The 25,696-nt window shown below is 57.4% G+C and overlaps 8 protein-coding genes and 2 non-coding genes across 10 annotated transcripts; 7 read left to right on the top strand and 3 right to left on the bottom strand.

The window, feature by feature from the left end:
* Nucleotides 1-1,274: 1,274 nt before the first annotated feature.
* Nucleotides 1,275-2,112, top strand: BJ171DRAFT_433867 (uncharacterized protein; the record flags this gene model as incomplete). The annotated part of the gene is made up of 2 exons (XM_053107933.1): nucleotides 1,275-1,658; nucleotides 2,047-2,112. Coding segments are annotated over 2 exons (450 nt in total), but the record flags the coding sequence as incomplete, so codon positions are not given.
* A 1,066-nt stretch (nucleotides 2,113-3,178) lies between these two features.
* On the top strand, nucleotides 3,179-3,939 carry BJ171DRAFT_540938 (uncharacterized protein). The gene has a single exon (XM_053112951.1). It carries the CDS (start codon nucleotides 3,344-3,346, stop codon nucleotides 3,908-3,910), a length of 567 nt encoding a protein of 188 aa, XP_052961707.1. The 5' UTR covers nucleotides 3,179-3,343; the 3' UTR covers nucleotides 3,911-3,939.
* Nucleotides 3,940-4,435: 496 nt separating this feature from the next.
* On the bottom strand, nucleotides 4,436-6,237 carry BJ171DRAFT_590963 (uncharacterized protein; the record flags this gene model as incomplete). Its single annotated transcript, XM_053114484.1, has 5 exons — nucleotides 4,436-5,010; nucleotides 5,194-5,298; nucleotides 5,525-5,590; nucleotides 5,761-5,974; nucleotides 6,109-6,237. The coding sequence occupies 5 exons, from the start codon at nucleotides 6,235-6,237 to the stop codon at nucleotides 4,436-4,438; spliced, it is 1,089 nt and encodes a 362-aa protein (XP_052961706.1).
* Nucleotides 6,238-8,733: 2,496 nt separating this feature from the next.
* Nucleotides 8,734-9,874, top strand: BJ171DRAFT_58147 (uncharacterized protein). The gene is made up of 2 exons (XM_053114107.1): nucleotides 8,734-9,134; nucleotides 9,248-9,874. The coding sequence occupies exons 1-2, from the start codon at nucleotides 8,805-8,807 to the stop codon at nucleotides 9,806-9,808; spliced, it is 891 nt and encodes a 296-aa protein (XP_052961705.1). The 5' UTR covers nucleotides 8,734-8,804; the 3' UTR covers nucleotides 9,809-9,874.
* On the top strand, nucleotides 9,624-11,589 carry BJ171DRAFT_540936 (Ribokinase-like protein). Its single transcript, XM_053112950.1, has one exon. The coding sequence runs from the start codon at nucleotides 10,081-10,083 to the stop codon at nucleotides 11,107-11,109; it is 1,029 nt and encodes a 342-aa protein (XP_052961704.1). The 5' UTR covers nucleotides 9,624-10,080; the 3' UTR covers nucleotides 11,110-11,589.
* A 1,283-nt stretch (nucleotides 11,590-12,872) lies between these two features.
* BJ171DRAFT_540931 (kinase-like domain-containing protein) lies at nucleotides 12,873-16,060 on the top strand. The gene has a single exon (XM_053112949.1). It carries the CDS (start codon nucleotides 12,968-12,970, stop codon nucleotides 15,986-15,988), a length of 3,021 nt encoding a protein of 1,006 aa, XP_052961703.1. The 5' UTR covers nucleotides 12,873-12,967; the 3' UTR covers nucleotides 15,989-16,060.
* Nucleotides 16,061-20,780: 4,720 nt separating this feature from the next.
* BJ171DRAFT_58016 (protein-tyrosine phosphatase-like protein) lies at nucleotides 20,781-23,472 on the top strand. Its single transcript, XM_053114020.1, has 8 exons — nucleotides 20,781-20,949; nucleotides 21,107-21,232; nucleotides 21,387-21,503; nucleotides 21,823-21,877; nucleotides 21,993-22,093; nucleotides 22,387-22,610; nucleotides 22,786-22,943; nucleotides 23,158-23,472. Exons 2-8 carry the CDS (start codon nucleotides 21,159-21,161, stop codon nucleotides 23,272-23,274), a joined length of 846 nt encoding a protein of 281 aa, XP_052961702.1. The 5' UTR covers nucleotides 20,781-20,949; nucleotides 21,107-21,158; the 3' UTR covers nucleotides 23,275-23,472.
* Nucleotides 23,473-24,294: 822 nt separating this feature from the next.
* BJ171DRAFT_t395 lies at nucleotides 24,295-24,368 on the top strand. The gene has a single exon. It is a non-coding gene; the product is annotated as a tRNA-Arg (tRNA).
* Nucleotides 24,369-24,431: 63 nt separating this feature from the next.
* On the bottom strand, nucleotides 24,432-24,765 carry BJ171DRAFT_540888 (uncharacterized protein). The gene is given in 2 exon segments (XM_053112948.1): nucleotides 24,432-24,723; nucleotides 24,740-24,765. The coding sequence occupies 1 exon segment, from the start codon at nucleotides 24,673-24,675 to the stop codon at nucleotides 24,436-24,438; it is 240 nt and encodes a 79-aa protein (XP_052961701.1). The 5' UTR covers nucleotides 24,676-24,723; nucleotides 24,740-24,765; the 3' UTR covers nucleotides 24,432-24,435.
* Nucleotides 24,766-25,425: 660 nt separating this feature from the next.
* On the bottom strand, nucleotides 25,426-25,498 carry BJ171DRAFT_t394. Its single transcript has one exon. It is a non-coding gene; the product is annotated as a tRNA-Met (tRNA).
* Nucleotides 25,499-25,696: the final 198 nt, after the last annotated feature.

Below are 25,696 nucleotides of genomic sequence, written 5' to 3'. Positions count from 1 at the left end.
AGATTAACAACAATATTACCACCGATCCATCAATATCAATCTATCACTACCATGAATACCACCTTGCGCTCGCCCGCCTTGCCGCGGTCCTTTGCGCCGTTGTCCCCCGCACAGTCTCTGCCCGTCTTGGCCCCGTTGCTATTTCGGTCGGCCTTGGCTGGTCCTGTTCTTCGCCCCCATCTTGCATTCCGGGCTTATCGGCCCTCGTCCCCGCTCGACTCGGCCGACTCTCCTCCGTAGCGAGACACCGCACTGAGCGGCTGCACAACTCACCACCGTTGTCCGGCCCGAGCTGCTTGCTCGTCCAAGAGCCCAGGCAACTCGTTTGGACATCCCACACACCGCATCGGCGTATCGACCCGAATCGCATCGACCCGAATCGCATCAGACCCGTATTGCACCAGCCCGTATTGCATCGGCCCGTATTGCACCAGCCGTATTGCATCGGACTGTACCGCAGAGTCAAGACACTCCTGTCGACTTCTACAATCGAATCGGCTTTCGCATCGCCGAATCGCCTTTACCCCCCCCCCGCACCAACAGCGCCGCTCAAGCTCCGGCTGTCCATTCCATCCCACGCCCGGACGCACCGTCGCCATCGGCCTTGACCCGTCTTGTCCGCTCCCCGCAGCGCTCCTCGCAGCGTCCGTCGCAAGTCCGGCGGGATCCCCCTCCTCTTCTGGCTCGCTGCGTTCCTGGCGCTTCCTGTATCGGTCTGCTTCGCTGCATCCCTGTGGCGCCTTGCTTGGCTTTCCTTTCCGTCGTCCGCTGTTTCTGTCTCTTCCGCCACAAAGATCGGCACCGAAGACGGCTTCTATCTCTGTATCTAGGGCAGAACCATCTCGGGCGTGTTCATTCCTGCAACGATCATTCGACTCGAGCGTGTCTTGTTCTTCGACGCTCCCGCTCGCTGATTACCTCGGAAACAACCGTCTTCGTCGGCTCGTCCACGGTGGCATCGATCTCAAACACCTGTCTGCAAATCTATTCTGGCGACGGCGCTCTCGTCCCAGAAACTGTATCAACTGCCTAGAGACTCTAGATCAACGAGCGATAGCATCTCTCACTATCGATCATCAAAGCCGATCCACGCCCAAGAGGATCTGCACGTCCACCAGCGACACCGTCGTCCACCAGCCGCATCCACCGCCGCCGCCATGTCTCAGCATTTCGCGTGTCTGTCGCTACTCAAGATCAACCCTGCCCTGTCCAGCTCCAACATCACCCCACCATCGCCCCCGTCGTCGGGCCTGCTGCAGCATGCCACCCTCACCATGAGCAAAACCATTGTCTCGTCCTCGACCCTGACCTCCGAGCTCGCCGAGTTCCTGTCGTCCTTTGTCTACTCGATGTGGCACTCGCTCCCGCTCCAGACCGCCGTCGTCTCCCTCAAGACGGGGCCCTCGACCTTTTCGCACTTTTGTGAGTCGCTGCTCAAGAACACGGGGCTGTCCTTTTCGGTCGTGCTTGTGGCCCTCAAGCTGATCCACCGCCTCAAGCAGAACCGCCCCGACCTCACGGGCGTCGAAGGCTCCGAGTGTCGCCTGCTCGTGTGTGCCCTCATGCTCTCCATGAAGGTGCTCATGGACAACACCTACACCAACCGCACCTGGGTCAAGGTCTCCAAGATCCCGCTCAAGGAAATCAACATCATGGAGGTATGTCTTTGGCTCTGGTCGCGTCTGACGAAGCGCGATACTGTATTCCAGCGGCATGGCGCTATATCCCGCTGCTGTGGCTAGCCAGACGGCGCTATCGCCAATCTGCCCAGCGCTCTTCCTCGCCCAATCATCGCTGGAGGCACAGTCCCAATCCAACATGATCATGCGGTCGCTTTCGAATCTTGTCCTTTCATATCGCTGACGAATCTTGTCCTGCCGTATCGCTGACGATTTGTCTCCCCTCCACTCATTTTGGCGCGCTGCTGGAACAAATTACATCGTGCCGCCGGCTCTCATCCACCATCACCATCACCATCACCATCACCATCACCATCACCATCACCATCACCATCACCATCACCATCACCATCACCATCACCAACAGATGGAGCTCCTGGTTCAGCTCCACTTTGACCTCTTTGTTAGCGAGTACGAGTATCTCGTCTGGATCCACTTTGTCGACGATACCCTCAAGGAATACCGGTCCTGTGTGCGCACCTTTTCGGACCAGGAACAGCTCTGGCGCCTGCAGCGCCAACTTGCGCCGTCCGACCCCACCGCTCTCTCGGCCGGGATGCAGTCGATATCCATCGACTCACTGCAGGCGAAGCTACATTCAGGCGGATCCCGTTCGCTCGGCCATTCCCCGCTCGCAGGCCTGCCCAACCTGCCTAATCTGCCCAACCTCTCCAACCTGTCCAGCCTCTCGAATCTCCCAAGTCTGCCCAATCCATCCAGCCAATCCTCTCTATCCAACCTGCAGAACCTGCACAGCCTGTCGAGTCTGCCGAGCCACGCGAGCCTGTCCAGTCTGCCGGGCCTGGCGGCTGACCCGGACCGAATGGCCCAATCGCTGGACGCTGCCCAGCCGCCGTTCTCGGCTTTGCGCATGCAGCAAAATCTCGCCAACAAGATCCCGAGCTATGTTCCTCCACAGATTTACAAGCGCCCGTCGGTTCCGATGCTCAAGTCCGGAGGCTTCCTGCAACAGCAGCAACAGCTCCAACAGCTCCAACAGCAGCAGCAACACCAAACATTGCCTCGTGTCGACTCGCTGTCGTCGCTTGCAAACCAAGCCCTCGATCTCCATGGATACCCCACCCCTCCCTCTCACCTCGGCTCACAAGCGCACTTCAAACCCCACTCTGCTGTTCACCCGTCCCAGTCGATGCAGCCACTCCAGCCCTTCCAGCTGGCATCATCGTCGCACGCACCCTCCTCCCATCCGATTCATCTGGGCACACGGCTACTGGACGACGGACTGTGCGAGACCACCCAGCGTGTCCTGTCCCTCCAGCCCGACTATGAGCCCGAGGCCGAGTTGATGATGGGCCTGACTCGTGCGTCTGGACCCGCGCCTGGGCCGATCCAGAAACCCACCCAGCTCACCATCAACACCCAGCGCCTGGTCCCGCCCTCGTCCATCTTCTCGCACACCCAGCCACAGCCACACCCGTCGCAGACTCTTTCAGCTCAGTCGCTTGCCTCGCAGTCCCACAGCCTCTCGCAGCCTCTTTCACAACAACAACAACAACAACAACACCATCATCAGCAGCAGCAGCAGCAACAGTTTCGCTACCAACAACAGCAACAACAACAACAGCAACAACAACAGCTTCAGCCGTCTCACCCGCCTCATTTCCAAACGCCGCTGTCGTCCCAGCTTTCCTTGTTTTCGCACGATGTATTTGCGCCGCCCCATGCGCTGCGAAAGCACCCGTCGCTCCCGCTTTTGGAGCGCACTGGGTTCTCCAACGGCAGCCACGGTGGTAACAGTGGTCGCAGCGGCGGCAATGGCTGCAGCAGAAGCGGCAGCATTAGCAACAGCATTGGCAGTAGCAAGGTCGGCAGCAGTAACAGCGGCAAGGTGCCCGCCTCGGCTTCAGTCTCCTTCTCGGCCTCCACACCTGTTTCGGCCTCAACAGTACCAGGGGTCGCCAACCTCGGACCCATCGGCACTGCGACAACGCCTCATTCAGCAGGGTATCTTGTCGATCGCTCACAGTTCTACCCGATACCGACCAACCTGTCGTCTCTATAGAAGCAACGAGCAAAGTTGCAAATCAAGAGTGTTTACCTTTATTGAATTCTACGACCTCCGCGCACACACACACTCTCTCTCCCTCCCTCCCTCTCACTTCTCCATCGCTACTTTTGTTTCTTCCTGTATGCCTTCCGTTGCGCCCTTTGCTGTTGTCGCTGTTGTTGATGCCGTTTTGGCTGCATCATGTTTTTGTTACCAACAATAATAATAATTGCCATGATTATTATAGACACGGTGGCCGTCTCTGGGTTTCTTGTTGACTGAGGGCGCTGACAGCTCCCCCCCCCATCAGAAGACTCGGAAAAAGCTCGTGGCTTCCGAGGCCGCCTCCCACTGCATTGCAACTGATCCAGCACCGGGCCTCGCCAAGCTTCGCTTTGCGCCCATCACAGTTCAACTTGGCAATAGTATTTTGTTGATATTACATCATTCATAGAACGAAACAAGATAGAAAGAAAGAATAACTACATAACAACGGCGCAGGAGGAGCGGGTGAAGGGTGACGATATTCAAATTCCAAGCAAGAATCGAACCTCAGACTCGAGCCTCCCCTTTCGATACTTCCAGAGTCAGGGGGCACGCATTTCCCCCCGCCCTCGCCGGCTCTCCCACCCAACCAGTCGACCTCCTTTGGCTTTTGAGCTGGTTAATATCCCCCCCCCTCACCGTTCTTTCCACTGCCGCCACCGCCGCCCGCCTCTGCAGCGTCGTTCCCACTTTGGTTGTTCTCTTAGTGGCACGTGAAGGTGGCCGGATCGCACGTATATCCGGTCGAGCAGGAACCAATGACGACAAACTGGTTGCTGTAGTTGCAGACGAGAATGTCGGTGCCGGAGGCGCTGCAGGCATAGGCACCGGGGGTGCAGGACGAGGCCGTGGTGCTGGGGCTGGCACTGGTGGTCGTGGTGGTCTTGGAGGTGGTGGTGGGGCTGGTCTTGGGAGTGGTGGTGGTGGTCGTTTTAGGAGTGGTGGTGGTGGTCGTTTTAGGAGTGGTGGTCGTGGTGGTCGTGGTCGTTTTAGGAGTGGTGGTGGTAGTGGTGGTCGTGGTGGTGGTGGTGGTGGTGGTGGTGGTGGTAGTGGTGGGAGTAGCCGAGGTCGTCACGATGGTGGGAGTGGCCGTCTGCGGGCCCGCAGTGATCGAGATGATAGGGCGATCCCAAAGGTACTCGGATCCATCATCGACGCCAGGGTCCATTTCCGGGATGGTCGGGTAGCCGGGGTAGTTGGCAATGAAGAGCTGGGGGCCCACGAGAGTAGCCGAGGAGCTGCTGGAGCCGCCGACGATGCTGACGTCGACACAGTTGGCTGCGTTCGTGGATTCATGTTGTGGTGATATGGATGGATAGAGTTGATGATGAGCGAGAGAACTATTGAGTTGATGTATCGATGGCTAGGGGAGCAATGGAGTCCCTCCCCCCAAGTCTCCAAACCAACACAGCCCAACATATCTGGCCTGGCAGCCTATCGACGCCTCAGCTGTAGACTTACTGTAGAGCTCACGGTTGCCAATGGCGTTGATCCAGACCCAGGAGAGAACAGCATGGGCCGAGTTCGGGATCGTGGGAGGAACAGTGAAGGTGAACATGTAGCCAGCTGGAAAGTAGGAGGCGGTGTGGCAGTGGAGAAGTGAAGGGAAAGACGGGAAGTGGAAGAAACCAGAGGGAAGTGTGAGCCAGAGGAATCAGGTCGATGCTGATGGAATGGGAGCTGGAATTGAGTGGAAGGAAAGGGCTGTTGGAGAGGGAGACAGCCCTCTTCCTGAGCGGAACTCGCCTGGACTAGAGCCTGGAGCAGCAATCGCTGCTCTCAACGAACTCACCTTCGACGGGAGTGGGGTCCCAGGTGCCATGGGCAGCAGTGAAAACAGCAACCCAGTTGGAAGCGGCTGTGCGAACAATCGAGTAACCAAGTTAATGATTGAGTTATACCAAGTAACCGAGTGAGTGACAGCTCGTTGACCGACTTGTGGTCTGCCAAAGGCATCACAGCCGTTGTCTCGACCTCCCGGCCCGCCCAGCAGACACATCCCACACTCAGTGCGTGGTATGTACTCACTGTAGCTCAGCGACAGGTCATACGAGATGGCGATCTGGACGTGGCCGCCGTCGTGGGTGGCGGGGTTGGGCCAGTTGCCGCCGATGTTGACCGTGTAGTTGGTGCCGGCCTGCAGCGTGGCCAGGATGGGGCCAGTGGGCTTGCCCTGGCAAGGGAAGGTACGACCCGAGGGCTGATCCAGGGGGCTGAGGATGTCGTAGTCAAAGGGTTGGACCTGGATCCCAGCGAAGGCATGGTCAGAGATGATGGACGGGAGGAGTTATGGGCGATGCATTCGATGCATTCGATGCAGCACGGGCATGAGAGCATCGCCGGTCGACAAGACAGTCAAACAGCTCGAACACCTACCGTGCCACCATAAGAGTCCGGCAAGCCACGGGGATGAGGGTTCTTGATGCACATGTGCGAGTGGACACCGGAGAGGAGGCCCAGGACGAGAGTGGCCACGGCGGCAGTGGACGCGAGGATCTTGGTCATGGCGAGACGGAGACGTCAGCGGGGAGAAAGTAAGAAGGCGGGGAGACCGAGCAGGAGGCCGGGCAAAGAGGCAAAGGGAATGAGAGGTCAGCAGAGCAATGCAGACGAACGACCGAGGTGGTGGCGGAGGGAGAGCAGAATGCTCGGCGCAGAGGATGGGGCGGTGGGAAGCGCAGACCAAAGCGGCACTGACGTTGCCATCGTCTTTATAGCCACTCGTTCCCTGCAGACCCCAGCACACCGCCGCCCGCACAGTCCCCACCCGCCAACTGCTCTGCCGGAACCATTCCCATCCCGTGGCCGATGCGGATCCTTCTCGAGCGCCTGACATCTCGACCCAGCGTCATCCGGCGACTAAGGCTCGTCCACCCCACAAGCGTCCCAGCTGCCTCCTTCACCCGCTCATTACCGTCCTGCTCATGCGACCCGGTCCCATTCTTTTTTTCTTTCCCTCTCCCCCCCCTTCAGTCCCGGCATCGTTGCACTTTCACGCTTTCGCAACATGGCAGATTGGATCCTTCTTGTTCCCACGCTTCCTCGGCGCCGGCCCCATTCCCCCTTTCCCCATGGACACGTCCAGGGCACTCCTGACCTCGAGCCGGACGAGCAAGGCAGAAAGGATCGCTGGTCGGGAGCAGTCGTGCTGGTTGAGCAGGATGCACAAGGGACAGTCAATGGGCGTGGTCTCAGCACCCAGCGAGGTCACACCTTGGGCCCATGTCTGAGCCGAGCGGGGAGGCAGGAGGGGCTGGCGACGCACAAGCATCGATGCCAACCTCAGTTTGCGCGAAGCGGACTCTGTTGCAGTCGATACTCCGCTGACGACCAGCACCCACTGTGATGACAGGCCATTGCAGTCGTGCCTGGTCCTTCATTACGGTCACTACCTGTCGCTGCCATCATGAATTATCGAGTGGCTCGCCGCTCTCCATGGTCGCCAGGACTCCTTCGAGACCGGATATGCCTGGACAGGCTTTCCAAGGGCGCGCGCCTTGTCGCCGCCTGGTCTGTCCCTGATCTCACGACACCGCTGCTGTCGTGGGGAGGCACACGAGCGATCCATCCACCCAGACCACAAGCCGCCCCAACGCGGCACAGAACAGAACCATCCGCGGTCCCGTGAACCTCTGTAACGCCACGCGTGACCCCGTGGCACGGCGCAGAGGCACGTGGGCGTGCGACCTGGCTGGCCAGGCTGCTGCGTGGGAGCCGAGCCGAGACGATCGGAGCTGTGCTGTGCTGTAACTGTGCTGCGATGAGCTGGACTGTGCTGGGTTGATTAGCTGCATATACGCAATGTCGGACCTGCGTTGTTGTGTGTGGGCGGATGCGCTGACAAAAGTACGTGCTCCGCGTCCATCGTTGTATGGGCAGCTGTTATGCAATGTGCTGCCGATGCGTTGGCCGAGCAAGCACACGGAGGATGCATCGACAGCTTTGGAGGATGGAAGTATATTGGTTCTCGACTGGTCGCATTCGGTCCTTCCGTTCTTCTGTTCCAAGGACCGACAGCCGCTTGCGGGAAGCGGAATGCAGGCGGCCTGGCAGGCCCCACCGCCAGGTCCCAGCTGACAGGGCGACATGGCAGCGGGCTGCTCGAGGCATCCGCAGCGTCCATTCCATTCCGCGTCTGGCCTGAAAACGAGAAAGATAGCGACAGAACGGACAGTGGAACCGACAGAGCGGCGCGCGAGCAAGCGGAACCGCAAAAATGACCGCATCTCGAAGCAGCCCTGGCGACAGCACGAGAAATGAAGAAGCAAGACGAAAGAGGGGAAAGACATGCCTGGGGCCAACCAAGATAGAAGTGGAATGGTGGGGGAAGCGTCTCGACCGAACAGGTGCATTGAACAGCAAGGCTGGCAACAACGGGCAGAATGTCCGAGCCATGCAAGGTGACGGAAGCGGGAAAGCGTCGGCATGGGGCGAGCACACCCAAGCATCATGCGACCGCTGCCCCGTGCTGGCCCGATGGGAGGCGGCAAAGCGGCGTGAGGATCCACCCCGGCGCGACAGAGACGCAGCAGGATCACAGGACGGCGCTCGGCTGGGCGCCGGACGTCAGGCGATGCGGTGTGATGTATCGTCGGATCGACAGCGGGCAAGGCGGCTGGGCTTGCTCGCAGACACGCTCGGATGCAGCCGAGAGCCCGCATAGCATCGACGGCATCCGCGGAGCCCCCAAGATTCATCTGCAAGAGGCGTCCCCTCAGAACTGGGCCCAAGGGACGACGACCCGGCCCTGAACATGGCCGACGGGAACGAACCGAGGGCCGTGGGAAAGGGCCGACACGGTGGGGCGGCAGGTGACCGCGTGGCGTGACACAGGCGCCACCACCTCGGATTTTTGCGATTGGCCCGAGGATTGGTGAAAATGCGGAAAGAGCCGGTTCGAGCGGGCTTGTTTGGCTGGATGGGGGCGGTTTGGTGGCTCGAACGCACTCCGCGAACACCAAAAGCAACGGCAACTCGGTTGCGCCCTGGGAACGTCCGAGTCCGGAGGCATTCCAGATGCGCCCTGACCAAGACCAAGTCCCGGATGCCGACCACAGTGCGCTGGAAGCCCGATGCCCAGAGTATCCGCCGCTGCTCTGCGTATGCCACCGACAGCGGCCCAGACACCCGTGACACGCGAGCGCAGCAGAGGATCACGTGAGAGAGCAGATCGCCAAGACCCAACCCAGCGGCAAAGGCCCTGCGTTCTCTCTTCCCCAAGCAGGAGTCTCCCATCCAGCCCGAGCTGCAACAGCAACATCCCACCCTGCGATCACGACGCTTGCGAGCAGCCCATCCGGCAATCACCACTGACTCGACCCGCGATAATGAGCCAAATCACCCCGTCCAAGCGAGCCCCTGGGGCCACCCACGAGGAAAGCCCCGCTCTCAAAAAGTCCACGGTGAGGACCAGCTGCAGCAACAGACTAGCTGCAGCAACAGACCAGCCGCGACGGGTGCCGACAGAGACAACCCGCCGGCGTGCCCGTGAGCCTGGCCACGTCTCTGGACACAGATTCATGACTTGATCGGCCTGGAGCATGCATGGATCGCCTTGGACTTGGCTTGGTTGGCGGCCTGCGACTCGGTCTCGGTGTCTCTCGGCTGCTCTCGGTCGCTCTCGCTGCCCAACCAGCAAGCCGCACTCGATCCGCACTCGATCCGCCCCATCCTGCGACATTGGGGCAGCGTGTGTGTGTGGCGCCGCGCCTTGTCTTTGGGCATTCCGTCTTTGGGGCAGCGACGGACACGTGTCAGCGGCTGTGTGCATGTGTGTGTGTGTTGCTCTCCCCCATCCCGCGAGATCGCACCGAGGACACACCGAGATCGCACCGAGACACACCGAGATTGCGCCGAGATTGCGCCGAGATCGCACCGAGGACACACCGAGACACGCCTCGCTCTCGTTCGCGATCCGCGTTGCTTTTCTTTCGCCGCGTCTCCCGATCGCCATTTCCATCCTCTGCCTCGTCATCCACTTCCATCTGCCCATCAGCCATCTGTCCTGTTCGTATTCCCGCCATTGCTCCTCTGCTGGGCCCCTGCAGTCGCCGATGATCTGTCTGATGTTCGCTAACCCATACCCGCATACATCTTGTTGCCTCCTTCGCACCATGTCTCGTGATCTGATCGGCTGCTTGGCTGATTTGCACAATCGGCATTCATGTCGACGTCATCGGCGATCGATCGATCGGCCCGACCGACTCATCACCTGTCAACTTGGTCTACCGACTGTCCCGCTTGCTGGATCCTCCCGTATATCGTTTGACTCGCTGGATCCTCCTTTTGATCCGTCGACGAATCTCGACGGGTGAATCGCATCCGACGACCCACCTGCAGCCCGCCGCCATGTCCTCTGAGTACGTCCTCCTCGGTATCGAGAACCCCCTGCTCGACATCTCGGCCGTTGTCAAGCCCGAGTTCCTCAGCAAGTACGATCTCCTGGCCAACAACGCCATTCTCGCCGAGGACAAGCACAAGCCCCTCTACGCCGAGTTTGTCGGCTCCTACCCCGTCGAGTACGGCGCTGGTGGTGCCGCCCAGAACTCGCTCCGTGGCGCCCAGTGGCTCCTGCCCAAGAACTCGACCGTCTACATTGGCTGCGTCGGCAAGGACGCCCAAGGTGCCCTCCTCAAGGAGGCTGCTGCCAAGGACGGCCTCCGCACCGAGTACCTCGAGGACGAGACCCTCCCCACCGGCCAGTGCGCCGTCCTCATTACCGACCACAACCGCTCGCTCGTCACCGATCTCCAGGCCGCCAATGCCTACAAGATCGACCACCTGAAGCGCCCCGAGGTCTGGTCTCTGGTCGAGAAGGCCCGCTTTTTCTACGTCGGCGGCTACTTCCTGACCGTCTCGCCCCCCTCGGCCCTCCTCATTGCCGAGCACGCCGCCCAGACCTCCAAGGTCTTCACCCTCAACCTCTCGGCCCCCTTCATCTCCCAGTTCTTCACCGAGCCCCTCGACTCCCTCATTCCCTACGTTGACATTCTCTTTGGCAACGAGTCCGAGGCCGCTGCCTTTGCCGACGCCCACAACTTTGGCACCCACGACCTCGCCGAAGTCGGCCTCAAGATCGCCGCCCTCCCCAAGAAGAACGGCACCCGCGCCCGCACTGTCGTCTTCACCCACGGCGCCAAGAGCACCGTTGTCATCCACAACGGCAAGGCCACCGAGTACCCCATCATTCCCATCGCTGCCGACAAGATCGTCGACACCAACGGTGCCGGTGATGCCTTTGTCGGCGGCTTCCTGTCCCAGCTGGTCCAGGGTCACTCGCTCGAGCGCAGTGTCGCTGCCGGCCACTACCTGGCCAACGTCATCATCCAGCGCAACGGCTCGTCCATCCCCCGCGAGTCCCACTCGTTCAAGTTCTAAGTGCCACCACCATCGGCAAGGAGAGCAGGCAGCTGCAGACGGTACCGTTGAGGCAGATGGCAAACGCATTGATGGCCCTGGGTTACTGATGTCATGTGTTACTGATGTCGTGTGTGGCTTGCTGGCCTCGTTGGCCCCTGCAGTCTCTGTGCTCCATGTATTCCTGTTTAGAGGTTGTTGCCATTTTGGCTTCGGCTCACGACGGAATGTCATGCTGAACCGCTTGGCTTCTCCTGAACTGGCTTTTGCTGCACTCCGTTTCGCTGTTCTACTTTACCCCCATTTCCTCTTCCCCACCCCAATGTAGCCCACAAACACACACATGCTCCGATCACCCTTCCTTTCTGGTCACGACGCTTTTGTTGCATTCGACCACGGGCGCTACTTTTGCTTTTACTTTTCATTCACCGGTCCACTGTTGACAGCAGCCACCGAGATGCCCTCGTGAAGCAGCCAATACAGATAATCCAATAACCATGATGAGAGATATGTGAGTGGGCATGGCATCTGTGCTCGGAGATATGTCTGGCAGGCGCCAAGCAGCCCTCCGCCCCCAACGACTCGGCCACGAATGGGACGGTGCAGTGTCGTCGGATGAGATGTCGGGCTCACCATTCCGATGCAAGAAGGAAACCTCCGTGTGGTGTGAATGATTGTTTGTCATCAGGAGCTGGACAAGGGTCACACCATACTTCCAATTCGGAATATGGTGCAAATGAAGCGGCGCATGCTCGATCAGGATCGGGTCCCGGTTGTCAGCTTTTACAGTCGGTCCGGCCGCCGCCTCTCTTTCCCCAAATCTCCCATCATGTCTGAAACCGACGACCTCGTTGGGCTGGCTGGTCTCATCCGCCAGTATCCCGACGGAGTCCTGAACGAGCTGCTCCAGGAGGTCCATGTCCTCGTCCGAAACATCAATGGCCTTGCCGAGAACCAAAACTCTTGGAAGTTCCTCACAAGATTTTCCTACAACTCTCTCCGGACGCTTGCTGCATCGCTAGCGAGTGACCCAGGCTCCACAGCAGCCCAAGTGAATGCCCTCCGACAGGGATATGAACAAGTCCGCCAACTTGTTTCAAACTTTGAGAGCCAGCCCAAAGTGCAGTTGTTGTTTGAAGGATCGACGGCCCGTGGACGTATCCAGAAGCTCTGCCAGGACCTGGATCTGCTCTTCGAGGAAACAGCCGATACGCTCCTCGTTCCAGCTTTGGCTCGACTCGATACCTCAGCACTACAACGTGCGATCGACAAGGATAAGGATGAAGAACAAGCCGTTGTCATCAAAATTGGCTCCCTCCTTCAACAGAACAACGCCACCGCTCTGGACCTGGTCGATATTTCTCTGAACCACCCAGCCTGGAAAATCCGACAAGTAACAGCATATTTGAACGGGATCTTGGAAAGCAGAGATACTCGAAACGGAATCATTCGTAGAATCAGCGCTCAGCTGCTCGAAATGCTCAGAAGTCGCTCAGATGTCGCTCGCTCCATGAAGCACGAGTCCTGGCGCATCCCTGCCAGCTCTATCACAAACCGGTCTGCCCAGCCCATCGCCAGTGGTGGCTTTTCTGAGATATATACCGCGACCTACTATGGAGCGGATGTTGCTGTCAAGCAGCTTCATATGCACTTCAATAACCGAGAGATCATCGAGTCTTTTCGTAGGGAGGTCAGCTTCTGGTCCAAACTAAACCACCCCAATATCCTTCCCCTTCTCGGCGCTTGTGATACCACTGAACGACCCCTCATTGTAACTCCCTTCATGAAGAATGGGACATTGAGCGAATACGTTTCAAATCCAGATAGCCCACACCCCATTGGGGACAAGCTTCGCCTCCTATACGAGGTCGCCTCGGGCATGGCATATCTCCACGGCAACAACATTGTTTACGGGGACGTCAAACCAGTAAACGTCTTGCTGGATGGAGATAATCGGGCACTCATCACTGACATTGGCTTGTCTCGCATTAAGCACTCCCCAGTGTCTTGGAATAGGGTAACGGACCAGCTGGCAGGTGGAACACTGGACTATATGGCCCCAGAGATATTCGACGAAGAAGAACCTAGTGGTGCCTCCAAAAAGACCGACGCCTACGCCTTTGGCATCATGTTCTATGAAGTGCTCGGCGATTGCAAGCCAGTGTGGACAACCAAAGACGGCCAACGCATGAGAACGCGAGCAATCGAGTCCTATATAACGAGGGGCAGAAGACCTGAGCGGTTTGATGGCATTCCTGACGACATTTGGTCTCTGATCGAGCGCTGCTGGCACCAAGATCCAGCACAGCGATCAACATTCGATGAGATCGTCCAGTTCCTGGCGCCTTACAAAGGCCTCGCCAACACCAGGGTTCCAACCCCCATGCCAATACTGTCTTCCGAGAATGACCAAGCGTCGCTGAAGACGGACTCGGACCAAGACGATCCTCCAAACGACGAATCGCCCCTCTTTGCCATCGCTGCCATCAAGGGTGTCCCCAAGCACACTCTCAACAGAGCCAAGCAAGGGGATGCTGTGGCCACTCTTGCGGTAGCCAACATCATCACCGACAAGGATATCCCCGACACACATCTCGAGTGGCGAGTCGCCATCCAGCTGTATCTCACTCTCGCCGAAGCCTCCAACGTTGAGGCACACTTTCACTTGGGCTGGATCAGCTTCCTTGGCCTCGGTGTCCCCAAGAGTGATGTCGATGCCGTCCGGTATTGGCAGTTTGTTAACAGCGCGATCAAGGACGATCGCTCCGTTCTCAGAAGGCTCTCGGGTGCGCTGCTCAAGTGGTGCGTTGGCCTGCGCCGCGGAGCTACCGAGCCGGCTGAAAACTGGAACCAGCTTCCATGGAGCGGCCCAGGAGACTCGCCACTCCACCACAAGTTTTACCGTTGGTGTGTCCTCGGTGCCGAGCGGGATTGGCTCTGCCGAATCCTCCTTGCCGAGTGCTGTCGCTGGGGCACCGGCACTCAGACGAACGAGCGTGTCATGGCCGGCATTTACGAGCAGCTCAACAGCGACGGCTACATCGTGAACGACATATTCTTCGGTCTGCCTGAAGCGCCAGGACCCATCCCCGACTCGAACGCCATGGAAGGAGGGGACCACGACTCTGACAAGCGACAGACATGGCGCATTCCTGCAAATGCCGTCACCAACTGGTCCCGCGAGCCCATCGCCGAGGGTGGCTTTGGAAAAGTGTATTCGGCATCGTACTATGGGCGCGAGGTAGCTGTCAAGCAGTTACTGTGCGATGCAAGTGCGATGGAGCGCCGATATCTGCACCAGGAGATCGAAGTCTGGCACAATCTCAAGCACGACAACATCCTGCCGCTCCTCGGCGCCTGCGACACCGTCACCAAGCCTTTCATGGTCTCGCCATTCATGAAGAACGGTACAGTGCAACGCTTTGTGGCCAGAGCGGAGAGCCCTGTTCCGCTCAAAGAAAAGCTCAGGATCGTGCGACAAGTTGCCTCTGGCATGAGCTATCTCCATGGCAAGAACATTGTCCACGGCGACCTCAAGCCAGCCAACGTCCTGCTGGACTCGGACTATCGCGCGGTGATCTCGGACTTTGGCATGTCCTATGTCAAGCACGCATCAAGCTCGAGCAAAAGAATTGGCGACGCCAAGAACGCAGGAGGTACACTCCACTACATGGCCCCCGAGATGATTGACGAAAATGATCCCCATGGGTCCTCCAAGGAAACCGACGTCTATGCCTTTGGTCTGCTGCTCTGCGAGGTGTTCAACGACGGACGCCTATGGATGACCGGCGATGGAAAACAGCGCATGCGTGATGAAATCGTTCGACTCCACATTCAAAACGGCCGGAGACCCAGGAATCTGTGCAACATCCCGGGCGAGCTCTGGGAGCTGATCAAAGAGTGCTGGCATCAGGCACCCAGCCAGAGACCCAAGTTTGACGGCATTTTGGATAAACTCGAGTCACTCGATCTACCAGAAGTCCCTGCCGATATCTCACCGGCACTGCAGAGTGCTTCGGCATCCAGCGGACCCTCAGCCGACAGAACGTTGGCGGATGGACGCAGCAATGTCCCTTTGGAGGAGTTCATCCACAGCGGATCTGTGTCTGGGTTCTTCATCGCGCTGCTGAAGGAGCACGATCCCAAAGCGCTGCAGGACTCCATCGACACCCTCAGTCAAAGCTCCAAGCCCGATTCGGAGTGGAAGAAGGCGGTCGACCTCCACAGAATGCTGGCAAGCACCGCCGATCTGGTTGCATACTTTGACCGAGGCTGGATCCACTGCATCGGTCTTGGCGACCAACAGGACGACGTGTCTGCCTTTCTCCATTGGCAGCAAGTGTTTGTTCAGATCTACGACCACCATTCGATCCTCAAGTCTCTTGCTGGGATACTCCTGAAGTGGTGCTGGGCCACCGGGCGAGGAACACGACAAAGCTGGAAGATGTGGATTGAGATGCCATCAAAGTGTCCCGGCAACTCGCCCTTCCATATCAGGTTCTACAACTGGAGCGAGAAAGGAGCCGAGAGCGACTGGTTTTGCAAGTTGGTTTTGGCGCTCTGTCACCTGCACGCCATTGGCACCAAGGAGAACGAGAAGCAGGCCATCGCTCTGTTGGAGGAGCTGGCCAACCAAGGCCACTCTGTGGCTCAAGTCATTCTTGGAGAGCGCTACCAGCTCCAAGGTGGTCCCAACGTCCATACCGCCGTCGCTTGGTTCAGAAAGGCTGCTGAGCAAGGCAACGCCTGGGGAGCCTGGAATCTGGGTGTTTGCTATCGATTCGGTTGGGATGTCGACAAGAACATCGACACTGCCGTCATGTGGCTCCGCGAATCGGACACACGCGGCTTCCCTGCTGCCGAAAACACACTCTCGGAAATCGAGGCCCTTGGAGAGTAAGCCGTTCGAGAGTACTGGGCCTGGCTTACCCTGTGATGGGACCCAGAGCTGTGTGGCAGGGAAATGCGGATAGCTGCCTCATCATCAGGTCGCAGACACAGTATATAATCCGATGTACAGCCCAACACGATCACATCATCAGTGAAACCTGTCCTGTTTCATTCTGAGCATGTCGCATCGGATATCAAAGCCGATTGCTGGGTTTATGCATGGTTGACTGGCTGGAGCGCCACACAGCGCCCAGCGTGCAGAGTGATACCCAACAAGGACATTGGTCAACCCGGAATGCCCACAATCCTCTCGGCTGTCGCCGCCGAAACGAACAACAACGACCAGGACGGCATCATCTGGACCAACTGACGATGTTGCTGATAATGCTGGGCGGCCTCATGAAAGCCTCAGGCTGATAGTAGGGAACGGCGACGTGCGTTTTGAGTGCTTCACGGTATTGCTTCACTTCGAGCTGGGTCTCAGGCGTATTGAGATAGGTGGGCTGGATGGACGAATGCATCAGTATGGGGCTAAGTTGGGGGGGGGTGCAAGCCAAACTCACCAGGATAGTCACAGGATGGAACGGGGGCGCGAGGCTCCAGATGATAACACCGGACGACGAGGTGGCCACTCGCTGGGCCCAATTGCCAAAGAGGGCGTGCGGGGTTTTGACCATATGGATGCCATGGCGGAGCCACAGTGGCAAACGGTCAATTTCGACCCACTGGAACAAAGTAGACGTCGCAGAATCGGGAACAAAGTCACAGGGACCCTGGCTAGAGCGGACAAACTCATCTCCGCGACGAAGCCAAACAAGCTCGGAGCCGTTCCGTCCACGAGCCAAAATCGAATTGCCGTCAGATGATACGACCACGGAGCTCACAGGACCTTTGCAGCCCTTGAGTATTTGCCTCCGCCGACCAGTGGCAGCATCCCATATTTGGATGGTCTGGTCGTCAGAGCCCGAAGCAAGCCACTTGCCATCAGGGGATCTGGCAGCAGAGTTCACGTCGTCGGTGTGTCCTTCGAAGGTGTGCTTCAGCTGGCCCGTGGTGGCATCCCACAACTTGATGGTTTGATCAGCCGAGCCCGAGACAATCGACTCGCCATCAGGCGAGATCGCTACGGCGTTCACCCGGTTTGTATGTCCTTCGAGGGTGCGTCGCAATTGGCCAGTGGCGACATCCCACATCTTGATGGTCTTATCACCTGAGCCAGAGACAATCCATTTTCTATCGGGTGAGATCACGACAGAATTGACGCCGTCCGTGTGGCCTTCAAGAGTGCGCTTCAGCTGGCCCGTGGTGGCATCCCATAACTTGATGGTCTTGTCCCAAGAGCCAGAAACAATCAACTTGCCATCGGATGAGATTGCCACAGAGTTCACCCGGCTCTTGTGACCAGTGAGTGTCATCTCACACGGATCCCAGGTGGGTGCTGGACCGCAGGTGACCAGGAACGGGATCTTGTCCTCGAGCTGGGTGGCATATGTCTTGTAGATCGCCGTCTCCTTCGGTGTGAATGCATACCCCGAGTTGTACACCTGTGGTGCACTCTTGATGACGGGATCGGCAAACTCGCGGATGAATCGATACGTGTCCTTGACCAGTTCCTTCGTGGTGTCGTCGATGATGGTGCTGGGTGCCATGTTGGTCACTCCTCGCAGCACAGCCAGTTGCTCGATGATCGGCTTGACCACATGTGTGAGCGACCCACACTCGAGCCAGAAGAACACATGCGTCTTGACGAACCGAGTGAGCACCGCTGCCACATCGACCATCTCGGCCGACTGCCACACCGGACTCGACTCGGCCTCTCCGTCCACACACCACACAAAGTGTGTGATCCAGTGGGCGATGCTGTATCGCAGCGACGGTGTGATCGTGGCTGAGACCCTGTCCTCGAGGTCTGGGATCTTGTCGTGAAAGTCGAAGATATCGCAGATGTTGATCACTGGCTCGTGCGAGAGGATCACACCGAGACATCCCTTGGCAAACACCATGTGGAACGAGGTCGATACATGCCACGGATGGCCAGTCGATGAGTCGCCGAGGAGATAGTCCGCCACCGACTTGTGGTTGAACTTGACCTCGGTGTTGGTGGACTGGCTGCCTCGGGGACCCAGTCCATTGGCACCAGGATCGAGGACCAGACTGAGGCTCTTGAGACACTCGCGAACGACGCCGATCTCGAGTCCAAACACATCGGCGATGATCTGCGGGGTCAGGATCGACTGGGCCGTGGCGATCGCCGACACCACCGTGACCAGCTCGGCCGGGTGGCTCGACTGCGAGTGGATCTTGGCGAATGTCTTGTGGTACAGCTGGCCGACATCGGCGGCGCTGTCGTTGATGTCCTTGATCGTGGCGAGTGTCACTGGGCCGTCTCTGGATGCTGCATCGACGGTGTTGAGGAGTAGGTTGATCCACACGAATGTCTTGGACTGGTCCAGCAGGATGGCGACTGCCTCGGTGCGGTTCGAGTCACTGAGAGTGTCATACACTCGAAGTCGGTGGTGGATGAACACCTCGAGGTCACGGATGTTCTCCTCGCTCGAGGGTTCGATCGTCTTGGTCGGGACTCCATCGAATGCTGCCTTGATATCGTCCTCGGGTCGGGGATGTCAGCAGCAGCTTGAGCCACGGACGGGTCCTGTTCAGTTCGACGAAGCGCACGGCAAGCAGACCGAGCAGCTGGTCGCGCGGAGAACACTCGTCGAGTGCATCCACCAGGATCATCACCGATCCCTTGGGTCTGTAGTCGCCGATGGCCTCGAGTGGATCGGCAATCACGGCCTTGAACAGTTCGGGGATGCTCATCTTGTCGAGATTGTCCTTGGAGTGGCCGGTATCGAGCAGTTTGCGGCTGATCGGCGAGTACCACTTGCACAGACCGTATGCGATAGTATTCAGCACCACTCGTGGATCGCTCTTGCGGATGTCGTTGTACTTGAGGAACAGCGCCGACACCAGCTGGTTGGTGGCCGTGAGGATGTTGGCGATCTGGGCAGCAGCGACAGACTTGCCCACCCCAGCAACAGCATTGACCCACAGGACAGTGTCGGTGGTGTCCTGGTTGACCCAGTCGGTGGTCTGGTTGAACAGCCAATGACGGGTACCCTCGACATACAGATCCTCGAGTGCCCTTCTGTCCAAAGTGGAGTCGACAGGATCGAGGAGGAGTCGCAGGAGCGAGTCTTGGTCGGCAGTGAGCTGGATGGGACTATCCTTGTGATGTGCTGCTCCACCCCTCGCTGCCTTTGCGGTCTTGGTGACGAGTTCTCGAAATGTTGGAGCCAGGCTGAAATGGAGAATGTGGGTCAGTAACGAGTGTGGATGGATTAACATTCACAGTATTCCCTCGACTTACTGCCTGAGCGCCGCTGTGTCAGCAGCCGTGAATGTTTGGAGCTTGAACAGCTCCTTAAATGTCTGTTGGACGGTCAAATGCTCTCCATCGAACAACGGACTCTTATCGTGAATCGGAGGGTAGTCAGGAAACTCGTTGATGGGTGGGAAGTATTCCTTCTTGAGGGTCTCGTCGCCGAACTTGCGGGTGGACCACATGAGCACAGGCTGGACGATGACAGGGTGGTCGGTGGTGGCAGTGTCCTTCATCCGCTTGAGGGCGTGCTGGATCTGTGGGGCGGAAGAGCGTAAATATCAGCATCGAGCGGTGCATATGGAGGGGTGTGCTATCCCGACTGAGAATGGCACGGCACCTCAAGGAGTTGGTTGTCGGGCTGGACATGAGCGTTGAATGTGCGCTTCAGTCCCTCCTCGGAAAGGAGAATGATGATCATTTTGGATATGTACAAGGCGTCGATGGAGCCCTGCTCCCAGTCCTGGTCGTCGTCAAGGCACTCCCGGTCGAGGTATGGATGGAGTGCCTGGTGGCCCAGAGGAGTGCTGGCGAGAGTTCCACGCAGGGTCGATGCGCTCTCGGCCTCGCTGTTGGCCCGGTAGCTGTGAGAGGAGTGTTAGAGAGCGGCAGCCGAGCCCGAGTGAGCGCCATCAATGTCGATGCGACACCCACCTGATAAAGACATCATAAGTGGGATTTTCGTTGCGATAGGCCCAGTCATCCTGGGGATGCGATCTGAATGAGGCGGGCTCGCTCATTGCTGCGTTCTTTGATGGAGCGGATGAGACCAGAGGACAGATGAGGTGGATGCATATATAGGCACCCGCTCGATGGGAGGGTATCCACGGCACCCCCTGTCCCGCGGACCCGATCCAGAGCGGGACCCCTTGGCCATGCGGGTCGGTCCTGTGTCCATACATGGTGGCGATAACGCAGTTCCCACATTTCCGAATCAGAGCATGGACGACTTGCTTGGGCTCATCCAACCTTATAAGTGCTGGTGCCGATCCATCCAGTCTGTGCGCTTTGAATCACCGACGTGGCAATGATATTGTCGGCTCCGGCATCGCTTCTCCCCGATGCCGCTCTTGCAGCCATTTGTTCATCCAGGGTGTCAACGAGTTGGCGGCATCGGATGTTGAGCGCAAGCGGGACATCAGCAGCGTTGCTCTGGCTTGGCGCCTTGCGATACCGGTCGATAACCTCGCCTGAGTGATAAAGCGCCGTCTCTTCGAGCAGAATCGGCCATGGCGATCGCCACTCCAACCGCAAATCTTCGCTCAAGCCAGGGATTCTCCCGGGGCATGCTCCGTTTTCCCTTCCCCAAACAAGCACGCTCCTTCCCGTGCTCTTGGGTCACAAACGTCGCTGCGGCTGGAACCCAGCGAGGCGAACCGTCCTCCGCTGAGCCTTGGCCCGACAGACCAGCTTCGATCTCAACACCCGGATCGCCATCGCAATCGGGCACGGCCCATCTTGAGACTTGTCCCGAGACTTGTTCTATCCGAGACTCGGCTGGCCGAAAGCCATCGAAACCCGCCTGCTCGCCCGCCGTCTCTCCGCCCACGATAGACCTGCTCCTCCCATCGTCGTCCGTCGCCGGAAAAGTACGAAGCCTGCTCTGTGTTCTCTCGTCGGCTTGGTTCCAGCGTCCTTTGGTGCTGAATGAGCCAGAGCCAACATTGTGGATGCCCGGGATCAAAAAGCCCATCGGCGGCTGCCAAATGCTGGTTTCTAATCGTGCAGCCGTCTCCAACAATCCAGACACAGCCTACCCCTCCCACCACGTTCATCTGCAGCCTTTCATATCGACTCGATGGGCTCCCAAGCGACCCACCAGCTGCTTTACAGCTTTGAAAGCATTCCAAACTTCCGCGATGCCTGCGGAAAGTATGTGCGGCGACATCCGTTTGCATTCATATAACTCCCAAGTTATCACTGCCCTCATGCCACGGCTCACCCTCGCAAAAACCCACCACGTTGTACTCGCCGCTTGGCTCTCTGTCTCCCGACATCTGCAACTCACCCAGTCCATCCCATCCAGATTTGCAAAGTCTGGGCTCGTCTTTCGCTCGGCCACGCCCGACCTGGGCACACAATCCGACGTCGACTTCATCACCAAGAACCTGGGAATCAAAACTATTATGGACCTGCGTTCAAGGTATGCTGTGCACCAGGAAGACCAAAAGCAGGGACGCCGGAGAGTGCTGAGTGCGGTGTGGATAGTCCAGATGACAAGACGAACGTAGCTGCACCCAAGAGCAGGGCACCTCACCAGCGCTGTCCCCACAACCGTCGGAGGAATGCCGTTGTTTTGCCCGCAACGTCGCTGAAACCGACCCCGGAGCGAAGACTGCAAGTAGCAGGTCTCGCCTGCTAGTCCCCGTTTCTGGATCTGGCTGCGATGCCCACTTGGCAATGCGGCCGTTCGGTTGGATCACGGTGCAGCGGACTTGACACACTCGCCTATCCACCCGCAGTTCCGAGAAAGTTGCCGAGGAGCCACCGCTTATCAACCAGCAGTTCATCCAACAGGTATTTCCCTCTGCTCGTCCCTCTGCTCGTCCCTTTATCCGCTGGAAAACCTCACTTGTGCCCACTTCCCCTCTTCCACTTATCCACGGCATGCCACTGATGACGCACAATCCAGCGATACCGCACCAACGACCAGGATCGAGTGAGAATCAAGTTGGATTTTACCAAGGCTCTATATTTACCTGTATTTGCATCGCTGCCCCTTCGATCCAAACTGTGAGTCCTGTCGATTGAGATCACCGCGGCATCGCTGATAGCTGTGTCCAATCGAGGACACTGGTCGAATATGCTGCATAGGTTCCCGCAAGAAGTGTGGGCTTGCTCAAAGGCACCACCCACGACAGGTTACAAACCGCCACTCTCCCTCTGCGTGGTTCCATTGCGCACCACGGGCGGCCTTGCAGTCCCATCCCAGAGGAGTTTGGCGGAATGCCAGCTTATCATTCGCCGCGAACAACTGCTCACCTGCTCGTTGCTCCCTGCACCGATTCGTCCATTGTCGATCTCAGTTCGTTGGTCGCCAGCGTCGCCACCGCCCGACTCGACGATGCAAAGCGGGTTGCCCTTCAAGATAGTGCCTTCAACCGAGATGGGCTGCTGGGCCTCAACAAAGTTTTTATTACTTACTGTGGCCACTATATCAAGCGTGCCTTTGATATTCTTGCGGACGAACGAGCGCATCCGATCCTGATCCACTGCTCTGCTGGAAAAGACCGCACCGGCTTGATTTCAGGTGAACGTCAAGACGGTGGCGACAATTGAGTCATTTCAGCAACCGCAGTACTGTTACCCAACAGCCCCTGCCATCGTCTTACAACAGCACCTGTCGTGTAACATCCCTGATTTCCTCCGTCTCTTTGCCAAATCACTCTGTCGCTGCGACTCGATGTGGTACTTTGGATTCATAGCCCTACTTCTCAAGGTCCTCGGCGTTTCGGACCAAGACGTGGTCAGTGACTACCAGCTGTCAGAAGGCAATCTCGTCGAAAGTGGATTCATGGGGAACATTGTAAAGGAAGCCGGCAAGTTTGGCGTATCAGAGGAGTTCTCAAAAAGCCCGCCCGAGGTGAGAAAGCTAGCCCGACTTTGGGACACAACATCTGCGACAGGAGAAACCCAAGCAGCGGGAGCATATGAACAGACTGCATCCGTCTCCCCCCCCCCTCAAACGAAACGAGGCAAATGGAGCCTAGATCTTGGTGTCTCGAGCACTCCTGTATACTGCCCTGGCAAAGTGCCGCTGCAATCAATTAACAGCCTTATCCACTCTCGGCTGACAGGTCATGGAATCGACTCTGGCCTATATCCAGAGCGAGTATGGTGGCGTGCCGAACTACCTAAGCTCCATTGGCGTCACCCCCGAGATCCAAAACAGGATCCGCAGCTTGCTCCTTTAGACACGAAGATGGTAATAGAACTGCCTTGGTCGTGTCGTCTCCAAAGCCAACGGTGGAAACGACGCGCACATATCCTGACCTTCACATCCCACCACAAGCACAAAGCTTTGAGACTTGGCCCATAAACTTGATGTTGAGGCGTCTTCGATGCGTGGCCTGACTCGACAATGTGGGGAGGGGATAAGCAAGTTTCAAGCAATAGAGAATCGGTATTGCCGACCGAGTCACGGCGCATGTAAAATAATGAAGAAATCAGGCGGTGGTTGCTGGTAGAGATTGCTTCCCTTTGGGTCCCGAGAAAACACTTGCAGATGACATCCGAGACAGGAATGATACTGAACATGTGTTCATGGTCCTTCTCAACGCTGGGATTGGCGGTAATTAATACGAACAAGTCAGGACGGGGGAGCTCTCAGGCACCAAACAAAACATATACCAACGATCGTGGCTGGTTTAATTTGGCTAATACCAGCTGGGACCCTCGCAACTCGCTGAGCGTTGGTATTTTCTCTGACAATCAATAAATTCGTGCCAAGGAAAAGCGAGAACAATAGCCGACGAAACATGATGGCCGAACAAACGCCGCTTGATTCACAATTGCCTATCGCCGCCATGACCTCCGATCTGCATCATCTTGAAGTGTACTTGGAGCGCTTAATCAAGGCCAAGGATTTGGCGGATCATATTGGAGTCGGACGAAGGACTTGCCATGCTTGAAAAGCGGGATTATCTATCAGTCCGGGTACGAAGACGGAGATCCAGTCGAAGCCGGGATCTTGAAGGAAGCAACGACGATGCAATTGATGGACTGGAAAGGGAGAACGAGAGAAAGAGGAATGGAAATGAATCGTGTGGAAAATGTGGTGATCAAGTCCCATGCAAAACAAAACAAGGTGAGATATGAGGCCGGATCAAGTACAGATGAAAATGTGGGGGTATGCGGGGGAGAATGTGATGTGGAATCGAAGGGTTAGAAGAGGATTGTATGTGTATGTCATTGAGGAAAAAGAATGAGCGAAAGCCCGCGTGGCGCAATTGGATAGCGCATTGGACTTCTAATCCAAAGGCTGCGGGTTCGACCCCCGCCGTGGGTGGTTAAACATTTTGTTTTGGACAGTGACTCAAACAACGATAGGACATTGGTTTGACAATTTTCTGTTGTCAAACCATGACGATGGATTTGCGGCATGAGTCGATTGAAGTGTGGGTTCGATGGATAATCGACAAAACTGAGAGAGACACAATATGAACGATGGTGGGGAGAGTGTCAACAGCGTGAAGACTGGAACGGATTGCAGAGAAGAGAGCCTCGATCAGGACGAAGAGCACCTGCGCGAGGAAACGGGAGATGCCGAAATGGGCCAAGGGAATCAAATGGAGGTTGAGCAAGGGGTTGAACATGATCGAGACGCACACACGAGCGGCGATGGTGCTGGTCGTGTGGGTATGCGGATATGCGGATATGTGGATATGTGATATGTGATATGTGATATGTGGGTCGAGAAGAATGGCGGCCAGCGGGAACGGTGGCGGGATGGTGCAGAACCCACACAGAGGCCCAGCAAAGCTCATGCAGAAGCCCACACAGAAACGCTGTAAAACCCACGCAGATGCCTTGCGGATGCCCTGCAACAGTCAAGCACAAGTCATGCAGAAAACAGGCGAGAGCCATGGCGACTGAGCCGGGGGAGGGACGCCGCGACACACCTTGGTTTTGTTTGCATTGAAGCTTCCGGTGCTCATGGCGGATGGAGTTGGCGACGGGGAGGAGCGGGAATGTCCGAGGCAAAGGAACAGCGGCAGGCCAAGAAGGCCTGTGCGCAGCAACAGCCAGCAGCAACAGCCAGCAACAGCCAGCAGCAACAGCCAGCAACAGCCAGCAGCAACAGCCAGCAACAGCCAGCAGCAACAGCCAGCAACACCCAGCAGCAACAGCCAGCAACACCCAGCAGCACACATCGATGGCCACGACCAGTCCGAGCCGTGGCTGCTGCAGGGGTCTGTGAAAATTGAAAATTGAAAGCGCAAAGGCAGAGACACCAAGGCGCTTCTGCATGTGGCTGAGAGATGGCGATGGGAAACAGGCCAGACGGCAAGAGTGAGAAACACACGGCAGAGCCAACACAGGTTGGTTGCAGACCAAAAAGAGAATGGACGAGGCGAGAATCGAACTCGCGGCCTTGGGATTATGAGACCCACGCGCTGCCGACTGCGCTACCCATCCGTTGGTTGTGCCGTCATTAATTTCATATCCTATATTACTGTATCAATATCGACGAACTATTCTCCCAGAGCCACCCACCACACCACCATCGCAGCCCCGCGATACCAAAATCTTATCTCCGTATGCTGATCAAACATGCATCGTCATACCGTCACCTATCTATACAACACATCGCACATCGCACATCGCACATCGCAC

The sequence above is a fragment of the Polychytrium aggregatum genome (assembly GCF_025602895.1).
Source record: "Polychytrium aggregatum strain JEL109 chromosome Unknown BJ171scaffold_134, whole genome shotgun sequence".
Taxonomy (NCBI): Eukaryota; Fungi; Chytridiomycota; class Chytridiomycetes; order Polychytriales; genus Polychytrium; species Polychytrium aggregatum.
This window is presented reverse-complemented; position numbering and strand designations above follow the sequence as displayed.